Source organism: Trachypithecus francoisi, unplaced genomic scaffold, assembly GCF_009764315.1.
Source record: "Trachypithecus francoisi isolate TF-2019V2 unplaced genomic scaffold, Tfra_2.0 Lachesis_group1, whole genome shotgun sequence".
NCBI classification, from domain to species: domain Eukaryota; kingdom Metazoa; phylum Chordata; class Mammalia; order Primates; family Cercopithecidae; genus Trachypithecus; species Trachypithecus francoisi.
In genome coordinates, this window is record NW_022681454.1 from 70860603 (window position 1) to 70871562 (window position 10960).

General features: G+C 34.6%; 1 protein-coding gene across 1 annotated transcript; it reads left to right on the forward strand.

Annotated features, from left to right (window-relative positions):
* Positions 1-2728: 2728 nt before the first annotated feature.
* Positions 2729-3167, forward strand: LOC117086385 (40S ribosomal protein S15a-like). The gene has a single exon (XM_033215995.1). The coding sequence runs from the start codon at positions 2751-2753 to the stop codon at positions 3141-3143; it is 393 nt and encodes a 130-aa protein (XP_033071886.1). The 5' UTR covers positions 2729-2750; the 3' UTR covers positions 3144-3167.
* The last annotated feature ends 7793 nt before the right edge of the window (positions 3168-10960 follow it).

Below are 10960 nucleotides of genomic sequence, written 5' to 3' on the forward strand. Positions count from 1 at the left end.
AGTTTTTATATATATTCAAGATACAAATCCTTTATAATTTGCAGGTATTTTCTCCATTTTGTGATGGTCTTTCACCTCTTTAATGATGTGCATTAAATCACAAACGTTTTTAATTTTGATGACATTTATGTGTTTTTTTCTTTTGTTGCTTATACTTAGGGCATCTAACTGAGAAACTTGACTAATCCAAGGTCATGAAAATTTACTCGTGTTTTCTCCTAAGAGTTTTATATATTTTTCTCTTAAATTTAGGTCTTTGGGCCCTTTTTTGTTAGTTTTTATACATGATGTGAGGCAGATAAATAAATTCATTTTCCATGTGGATATCCCATCCCCTTGTACTAGAACCATCCACAGAAACTCTTCGATCCTCATTAAATTGGCTTGACACCCTAGTCAAAACCAATTCATTGTAAATGCAAAAAAAAAAAAAAAATCCTGGAATTTCAATTCTGTTTTACTGATCTATATGTCAATCCTTATGATAGTATCACATTATATTGATACCTATTCTTGGAGACAGTTTTAAGATTAACAAGTGTGAGTTCTTTAATTTTGTTCTTTTTAAAATTTGTTTTGGTTGGAAAAGTGAACATTTCCATGTGAATATTAGAAACAGCTTGATAAGATCTGTAAAACCAACCACTGGGATTTTGATAGACATTTAATTGAATCTTTAGATCAGTTTGGAGAGTACTGTCATCTTAGCTATATGTGTATAATACATAAGAAAAGAAAACAATGTATGTGACTATTAAAATATAGAAGGTCTGTTCATCAAGTCACTGTAAACTAAATAAAAACACAGTTACAAGATGACACAGGATATTTTCAACACATATAATTAAGAATTCAGATCCTGAATATATAAAGAATTCCTGTAAATAAGTTAGAAAAAGAAAGCGAACACAAATAAAATGGTCCTAAGACTAAAATAACTATTTTGTGTAAATGGATATCCAAATGACACAATAGCCATATGCAAATGTACTCAACTTAATTACCAATAAAATAATACAAATTAAAAATAACATGAGAAAGCAGTACATGGTTACCAAGCTAACTAAAATTGATAAGAATAAGAATAAGAAAATACTAGTGTTGGTGAGGATATGGGACAACAGAAACTCATACACTGTAGGTATATTCACTTTTGAAAATAGTTTAAAATTATTCAGTAATATTGAAAATAATTTCACATTATCTAATTAAAATAAAGAAAGCCTAGATAGTTTTGTAAATGTACATAAAAAACACATACTATAATGTTCATAGCATCGTTGATGTTATAGCCCCAAACAGGAAATAATCCAAACATCCATTAACAGTAGAGTGAATAAATAAATGGTAGTATGTTGACAAACTAGAATGCTCTCCAACAATAAAAATTAACTATATTCACATCAATAAAATGGCTTTCATAAACATGGAATTTAGCAGAAAATAAAAGTCAACAAAGGATTCAACATAATTTCATTTTAATTCCACTCAAAAAAAGAAAAAACAATATTATAATTTAAAATATTTGCAAACAGATAGTAATGCTACAAAGAAAAAAATAAGATTTGAAAGGAAAGGGTAAAAGCAAGAAGAAACATACAATAGGTCTATGAGTTAACTGACGAGTTTCTAATTCTTAACTTGGGTATTGTTTAAATGTATGTTTGCCCTAATCCAGCAGCACATCAAAAAGCTTGCCCACCACCATCAATTAGGCTTTATCCCTGGGATGCAAGGTTGGTACAACATATGCAAATTAATAAATCTGATTCATCACATAAGCAGAACTAAAGACAAAAACCACCTGATGATCTCAAAAGATGCCGAAAAGGCTTTTGATAAAATTTGACATCCATTGTGAGCTAAAAACTCTCAATAAACTAAGTATTGAAGAAACATACCTCAAAATAATAAGAGCCATATATGACAACCCCACAGCCAACATCATACTGAATGGGCAAAAGCTGGAAGCATCCCCCCTGAAAACTGGCACAAAACAAAAATATCCTCTCTTACCACTCTGATTCAACAGAGTATTGGAAGTTCTGGCCAGGGCAATCAGGCAAGAGAAGGAAATAAAGGGCATCCAAATAGGAAGAGTGGTAGTCAAACTATCCCTATTTGCAGACGACAAAGATGTGAAAAGCAATTGCAACAAAAGCAAAATTGACAAATGGGATCTAATTAAACTAAAGAGCTTCTGTACAGAAAGAAAAGAAAAGAAAAGAGTATACAGACAACCCGCCGAATGGGAGAAAATTTTCACAAAGTATGCAGCTGGCAAAGGTCTATATCCAGCATCTATAAGTAACTTAAACAAATTTACAAGAAGAAAACAACACCATTCAAAAAGTGGACAAAGGACATGAACAGACGCTTTTCAAAATAAAACATATATGTGGCCAACAATCATATGAAAAAAAGCTCAACATCACTGATCGTTAGATAAATGCCAATCAAAACCACAATGAGATACCATCTCATACCAGTCAGAATGGCAATTATAAAGTCAAAAAAGTAACAGATGCTGGCAAGGTTATGGAGAAAGGAATGCTTATACATTGTTTGTGGGAGTGTAAATTAGTTCAACCATTGTGGAAGACAATGTAGTTATTACCCAAAGACATAAAGACAGAAACAACATCTGACCCAGCAATCCCATTACTGGGCATATACCCAAAGAAATATAAATCTTTCTACTGTAAAGACACATTCTCGTCCTCTTTCTGCCATCTTTCTGCGCTGCCACAATGGTGCGCATGAATGTCCTGGCTGATGCTCTCAAGAGGATCAACAATGCGGAAAAGAGAGGCAAACACCAGGTGCTTATTAGGCCCTGCTCCGAAGTCATCGTCCGGTTTCTCACTTTGATGATGAAGCATGGTTACATTGGCGAATTTGAAATCACTGATGATCACAGAGCTGGGAAAATTGTTGTGAACCTCACAGACAGGCTGAACAAGTGTGGAGTGATCAGTCCCAGATTTCATGTGCAACTCAAAGATCTAGAAAAATGGCAGAATAATCTGCTTCCGTCCCACCAGTCTGGTTTCATTATACTGACAATCTCAGCTGGCATCATGGACCATGAAGAAGCAAGACAAAAACACACAGGAGGGAAAATCCTGGGATTCCTTTTCTAGGGATGTAACACATATATTTACAAATAAAATGCCTCATAAAAAAAAAAACATACATGCACGTGTATGTTCACTGCAACACTATTCACAATAGCAAAGACATGGAATTAACCTAAATGCCCATTAACAATAGGCTGCATAAAGAAAATGTGGAACATATATACTGTGGAATACTAGGCAGCCATAAAAAAGAATGAGATCATGTCTTTTGCAGGGAAATGCATGGCGCTGGAGGCCTTATCCTTAGCAAACTAACACAGGAATAGAAAACCAAATACTGCATGTTCTCACTTATAAGTGAGATCTAAATGATGAGTACACCTGGATACATAGAGGAGAACAACACACACTGGGGCCTGTAGGAGGGTGAAGGGTGGGAGGAAAGAGAAGATTTTTAAAAAATAACTAATAGATACTAGGCTTAATACCTGGGTGATGAAATAATCTGTACAAAAAACCCCTATGAAACAAGTCTTCCTGTGTAACAAACCTGCACATGTACCCTGAACTTAAAAATAAATAAACGAAGTTAAATAAATGTGTGATTGCTTTACGATTATACCTTAAACTATACATTTGGGATTCTTATGCAAGTGTGTAATATATTTTTTCTTTTTTTTCTTTTTTTGAGACGAAATTTCACTCTTGTTGCCCAGACTAGAGTGCAGTGGTACAATCTTGGCTCACGGCACAATCTTGGCTCACGGCACAATCTTGGCTCACCGCCTTCTGGTTTCAAGTGATTCTTCTGCCTCAGCACCTCAAGTAGCTGGGATTACAGGCGCCCACCACCACGCCCGGCTAATTTTTACATTTTTAGTAGAGACGGGGTTTAACCATGTTGGCCAGGCTGATCTCGAACTGCTGACCTCAAGTGATCTGCCCGCCTTGGCCTCCCAAAGTGTTGGGATTACAGGCGTGAGTCACTGTGCCAGGCCATATGTTATAATTTTTAAATGTGTAAAAACAATGTGTGGAGTAGCATTAGTCAGGAAAAGACTATAAGAAGAGGAAGTATAGGTAATCACTAGTTGAATGAGTGAGGAAATACCAGTCAAAACAACCTATTTTCTTTCAACAGAGATGTGCATTGAATGAACTGACTTGAATGACTGACTGCAGAGTCATGGTACAGAACATGGGCTGGTTTCAGGACTTGTGGAAACCAATAGGTGCAGGAGCCTGAGTGCTATATTTAACTATTTAGTTTTATTAATTAAATTTGTTTCCTACTAAATGTTTTAACATTTTCTTAATCTCATTACTCATTGAATGCAAGAGTAATTCTTGACAACATATCTATCTATCTATCTATCTATCTATCTATCTATCCATCTATCTATCTATGTCCCATGTTTTATTCCTCTTCAATTTGGAAAAACAGCTTATTTAGTAGATGTCTGATACATAATACACAGGAATTAATACCAAATTTGCACACGTGCTCCATTATAAAATGACTTTCTATTATTTAATAATTATCTAAAATCTAATGATTTTTACCAGAATCATCTAAAACCCTTGTAAAACTTCTTTTATTTTAATTAAAGCTGGTCTCTTAGTTAAGTGAATATGTCCTTCATGCCACAAAGTGACCTCCTGCCCGAAGCATTCTATTCAACTGAGAAAAGGACAGATGATATGTCTTTCTCCTGAAGGTAGTGCTCATGTACCCTGGCATGAATACTGCAAATTCTGTTCTATTAAAAGTAATGAAGTAGGAATGTCAGTACAATTATCTGCAAACAGTTTGTGTCCAGGCTTTTTTACAGTTCAGAGTAATAACTGCTGTAGGCTTATAAAATTGATGTGCAGCATAGCCTAACTGCACGATGTTTATGTGGATGTTAACTCATAGTTGACTTTTTTTTCTTCAGATACCCAAAAGGCCTACCTAGAAGATGATTTTGGTCTCAAAATCAGTTACTAGAATGAATTGGGGAGTATCCAGTTCACAATATTTAGATAACGGCTGTGTGTATGTATGTGTGTATAGTGTTTTACACTGTTTATGAAAAGGTTTTTTTTAATATGTGTTTATATATACATGTATGTAAACACACTTTTTTTTCATGCTGTAGTAGTATCAATCACGGAGTTGGAGATAGGCTGACTAGTTTTTGCTAATTGTATGATTTGGTGCAATTACTTAGATTTTTCTTTGCCCTAGCCTCCTCAGATATAACAAGGGAAGATAGTATTACTTAACTCTTAGAATTACGCTAACAACCTTATATGAATACTAAATGAGATCAAACTGGCATGCCATTTATCCTAACATTGGGCATATAGTATCTAATAAATGTTAGCTGTTAGCAGTAATAGTAAACATATTATCAGTAATAGTAAAAATAAAGAAAATACTGATATATACATCCCATGCACATCTAGATTTACTTTTATTGATAATAATTGATAAAAATGTTTCTTTTCTTTGACAACCCTCTATTTCATAGATAAACCAATCTTGCAGAATCAGTACAGAGAGAAAAATTGTAGTCAGACTTCTAAGATGCCTGTAATGACTCTCGCCTCATATTATTCATGCCCTTTTCTAATTCCCTCCACTTGCATCTGGGAAGAACCTAGTAACCTACTTCCAGTGAATTGAGTAAAGCAAAGGTGATGGGATGGTACTACCAAGATTAGATTAGTGATTGCCATCATGCTAGCACACCTCTCTCTTGTCTTTTTGCTTGTTTGCTCTGATGACGCAAGCTGTTATGCTGTGAGTTGCTCTACAGAGTGGCCCAAGTGGCAAGAAATTGAGGGCAACCTCTGCCCAATAGCCAGCAAATAACTGAGACTCTCAGAGAAACTGACGTCTTCAGTATGACAACCATGAGCAACTGAATTTTGCCAGGGACCATGTGGATGGGCTTGGAAGGGAATTTTTTTTTCCAGTTGAGACTTTCTATATCTGCAGTCCTAAATCCCACCTTGATTGCAACTTGAACCAGAACACTCAGTCTAGCCTCACCTGGATTCTCAAACTATGAGACAATAAACGTTTTCGTTTTAAGCCACTAAGTTTAAGTAGTTTGTTGTGCAGCAACAAATAACTAATATAAGTTATTACATTATATTATAATATATAATATATAAACAAGAGCCATGTTTTCCAGTATACCAAATAATCTCTAAAGAGAAATTAGGGGAGATTGTGCTTACTCTGTTTCTTTAAATCTAAGCCTTGCTTTTATTCTTTTTAAAGCATTCTTCTCTACTTCCATAAAAAATGAATCCAAACAATAATTATTTTAGAAACTGTCTTTGTACCCAACTGATGTATTTATGATATTAAAAATGACTACTTTTATGGGTTTCAAGGCTTTATAAAGATTTATATATGATTTTCTGGAGGGAAATTGGAAATAAAAAAGGATAACAATAGGATATTAGGCAATAAGCAAGTCCAGAAACAAAGTAATTTATCTTTGTAGCATTAGCAGTTAACACAGAGCCTGGCACACAGAACACAACACAGGTTTGTTTTTCTTGCTCTATGAAAACAATCGTACTTTTTTAAAATAAGAACTATGTAAATAGAGTACAGATTTTAGAGCCAGGACTATTTTATTTCAAATGCTGCTTTTTCCCACCACTAGCTATGTGACTTCAGGCAGGCCACTGTTCCCTTAGAAACGGAAAATTACAACTGAATTTCAGTTTATAAAAAGAAAAAATTGAGAAAGTTTGTTGAGAGGAACATAGTTCTTGTATTAGTCCGTTTTTATGCTGCTGATAAAGACATACCTGAGACTGGGAAGAAAAAGAAGTTTAATTGGACTTACAGTTCCACATGGCTGAGGGAGGCCTCAAAATCACGGCAGGAGGTAAAAGACACTTCTTACATGGCAGTGGCAAGAGAAAATGAGGAAGAAGCAAAAGTGGAAATCTCTGATAAGCCCATCAGATCTCATGAGACTTATTCACTATCATGAGAATAGCATGGGAAAGACCAGTCCCCATGATTCAATTACCTCCCCATGGGTCCCTCCCACAACACATGGAAATTCTGGGAGATACAATTCAAGTTGAGATTTGGGTGGGGACACAGCCAAACCATATCAGTCCTGATAGATATTAAAATATTATAATGATAATTTTAAATGAATGTTTATAGAAAAATAATAGGCACACAGTTCAGTGACTCAATATTAAGTGTCCATTAGTCATTCTAAGTACAGTTTGGTAATTTAAGAGTAGCAAATATAGGATTTCAAATAATTTAGGGAAAAGGATATTTGGATAATAGGATGTTTAAATAATGGGATATTTACAAAAAACAAAAGACATGGAATACTTTATGACACATAAAAATTACCATGTTAAAACTCCAAAAATAAACTTGTTAGTATATTAAAATAATAAATTAACGCAAACAAGACCATTAACCTGTAAGAAATGTGTTCAAAGGATATAAAGCATAAATCCATAGGAAAACATACATGATTGCCTAGTACATCCGGGAAAAGGGACAGATTACCTCTCCTTTAAGTTGCAATCATGAAAGAGCATATAAAGCACTGACTTATAATTGCTTATTGGTTAGATTGCCAAAGATGAAAAGTAATGGTAGTATCAAATGTGTGTCATGATGTAGGGATGTTACCCAAACACCAGGGTTTGATTGGGGTTCTAATACTCACTGCATAACCAGCCAATAATTGAGACAATGAATATTACCATGGAAGAAGCCTTTATTCAGATGCTGCAGCTAAGGAGATGGAATATAAATCTTGAATCCATCTCCCCAATTCTCTGACTAAAATTGAGGGTTTACATAGTGAGGAAGGAATGTAGCTATGTGTAGGAAAATGGGAATTAGGGAGAGAAGGAAGAGGATTTGGTCAACAGGAAGCAGATGATCAGTTAAAAAAGCAGGAATTAGGGGTTAAGGAAGAGGCATTTCAGCTCCTTAATACTATCTGGGAAGCCTGAGGGTTGGTTTCCCTAGGAGGGAATTCACATAAGACAAATGCAAGTTTCTAGCTTTAAGACCAGGAAGGTCAATTTCTATGTTTATTCAAACAAAAACAACAAGAAAAACAAAAACCAATTGTAAATATAAGTTCTATGGGGAAATTGAACCTGTTTCAGGGAAACAAACTTTTATAAACTCTATGTGAGACAATACAATGAACGAGTCTTTACTGAGGGGCATTTGTCACTATCTATGATAATTAAGAATCCACACACCACTCTAGGCCAGGCACAGTGGCTCATGCCTGTAATCCCAACATTTTGGGAGTCTGAGGTGCGTGGATCACTTGAGGTCAGGAGTTTGAGATCAGCCTAGCCAACACGGTGATACCTTGCCTCTACTAAAAATGCAAAACATTAGCAGGTGGTGACATCTGTAATCCCAGCTTCTTGGAAGGCTGAGGCAGGAGCATCACTTGAACCTGGGAGGCAGAGGCTGCAGTGAACCAAGATCGTGCCACTGCACTCCAGCCTGGGAGGCAGAGCGATACTCACCAAAAAAAAAAAAAAAAAGAGAGAGAGAGAGAGAGAGAGAGAACCCACAAACCCACACATCACTCTTCTAGAAAATTCTGAGGGGATGGTTATAGTGGCATAAAGTTGGAGTTTCCAAAATCAAACTGTAAAACCAGACACAGAAAGTAGGATAGCAAAACGAAACCTCACAGCAAGCAAACACAACAAAAATGGATAATAAAGTATCTCCATGGACTCCAAAATACAAGCAGATGGAACAAACCACCAATAACAATATTATTGCATTGTACAAAATGTCTAGGATGGTGAGAATAAAGCCAATGGACATCTAAATGACCTGGAAAAGATTCTCACCGGAAAACAGTCACTACAAGTGAAACTTGGTAAGATGAAAAATTCAGATTGTTATAAACTCCACAAAGCAAACAACATGTTTTCTTCAACAACAACAACAAAATGTAAGAAAATAAAAGGGATAACGGGATGCCCAGGAAGTATTATATCAGGTTCCTGATTCAAGTAAACTATAAAACAACTGACAACTGAAAATATGAACACTGACTAGCTAGATATTTGAGGATTTTTAAAAAGAACTATTTTAATATGTACAAGTTATATCACAGGTTACAATTAAAAGTCAGTATCTCTTAGAGAGTTATATTGAAATATGTATAGATGAAATGGCATGATTTGCTTTATAAAAAGCAATGCTAATCATAAAAATGATATTCTTCAAAATAAAATGGGAAGGGAAGAAGTGGATGGGAATATAGGTGAAACAACACATGCTTTTTGTTGATAATGATTGAAAGAGAATGCTGATTACTTATGGGTTTTGTACTATTCTTTTTTAGTACATGTTTAACATTTTTGATAATATGTTAAAACTACATACACCATTGACTTGGTAATTTTACTTCTATTAGTTTATCTACAGATATACTAACAAATATAATTGTGAAACAGATGTAAAATGAACAGCAAAAAATCTAGAACTAACTTAAAGGAGAGGTTGTACCCGGTTGAAAAACATAAACTGTTATAACAAATGATAGAAATATATAGGTATTAAATAGCAAGCTTCCTGTGGACTAACCATAATGTTAAAAAAAGAAACTTGCACCACATTATTTATCCTAAGCAATATATTAAATCTACATATAGCAGTCCTCCCTTATCTACGACTTCACTTTTCATGATTTCAGTTATCCACAGACAACTGCAGTTCAAAAATATTAAATGGAAAATTTTAGAAATAAACAATTTATAAGTTTTAAATTGCATGTCGTTCTGAGTAGCATGACGAAATATCGCATCATCCTGCTCCGTCCCACCCAGGATGTGAATCATCCTTTCATCCAGCACATCTATACTGTACGGTATGAATGTATAGAAAAAAATACCGTATATATAGAGAGGTCAGTAAAATCTTCAGTTTCAGGTATCCACCGGAAGTCTTGAAACATATTTCCTGTGGATAAGGGCAGACTACTATATATAAATTTAGGTCTGTGAGATATATATATATATATAAAATTAAATAAAGTGTGTGTATATATGCTTGTAAATATATACACACACACACACACGTGTGCATGCACACACAACCACACATATACATTTGTATGTCCCTAGAATATTTTTGGTAGAATATGCACCAAATTGGTATCAGTGGCAAGTTTTATAACATGCTTTTTTTGCTTTATTTTGTTCTCATTATCACTTATCCATTTATTCACTCATTCATTTAACATATATTTATTTAGCATATACTATTGTCATGTACTATTGTAGGTATTAGAATATGCTACTTAACAACACAAACATAAATCACTGTTCTCCAGAAATATAATCTTGAGAGATGGATAATATACCAGATAAATAGGTAAGAATTATAGTATGTCAAGAGAGAAACAGAAAAGGAGTGGGAGAGGGAGATTGATGAATTTTTAGATAGAATGGCTAGGGAAAGTCACATTGAAAGGGCAATTTATAAGTAAAGACCTGAAGGAAATGTGGGAAATAAGCTTAGTAATTTTCTTGGCAAAAAGCTGTAAAGCAGAGAGAGCAGCAATTAGAAGATTTTGTAGCAAGATTATGTCTTCTAAATTTGAGAAACAGCTTGGAGAACAGTGTGGCTGAGAGGAATGTGGGGAACGGTTGTAGGAGATGAATTCAGAGAGGAAGCTGGGCACTGAAACTTGTAGTAAAGATTTAGTATTTTACAATGAGAGAGATGGGAAAGGGCATCAGATCTTTCTTGTTTCTGGAATATTCGCTTTGGAGATTTTCCTTTTATAGTTGTTTTGTTGTGATTTATAAGAAGTTTGTATTATTTTTCATAGGAAGATCCTTAT

Coding starts and splice junctions, on each gene's coding strand:
- LOC117086385 (XM_033215995.1), top strand. CDS start 2,751: ATGGTGCGCATGAATGTCCTGGCTGATGCTCTCAAGAGGATCAACAAT.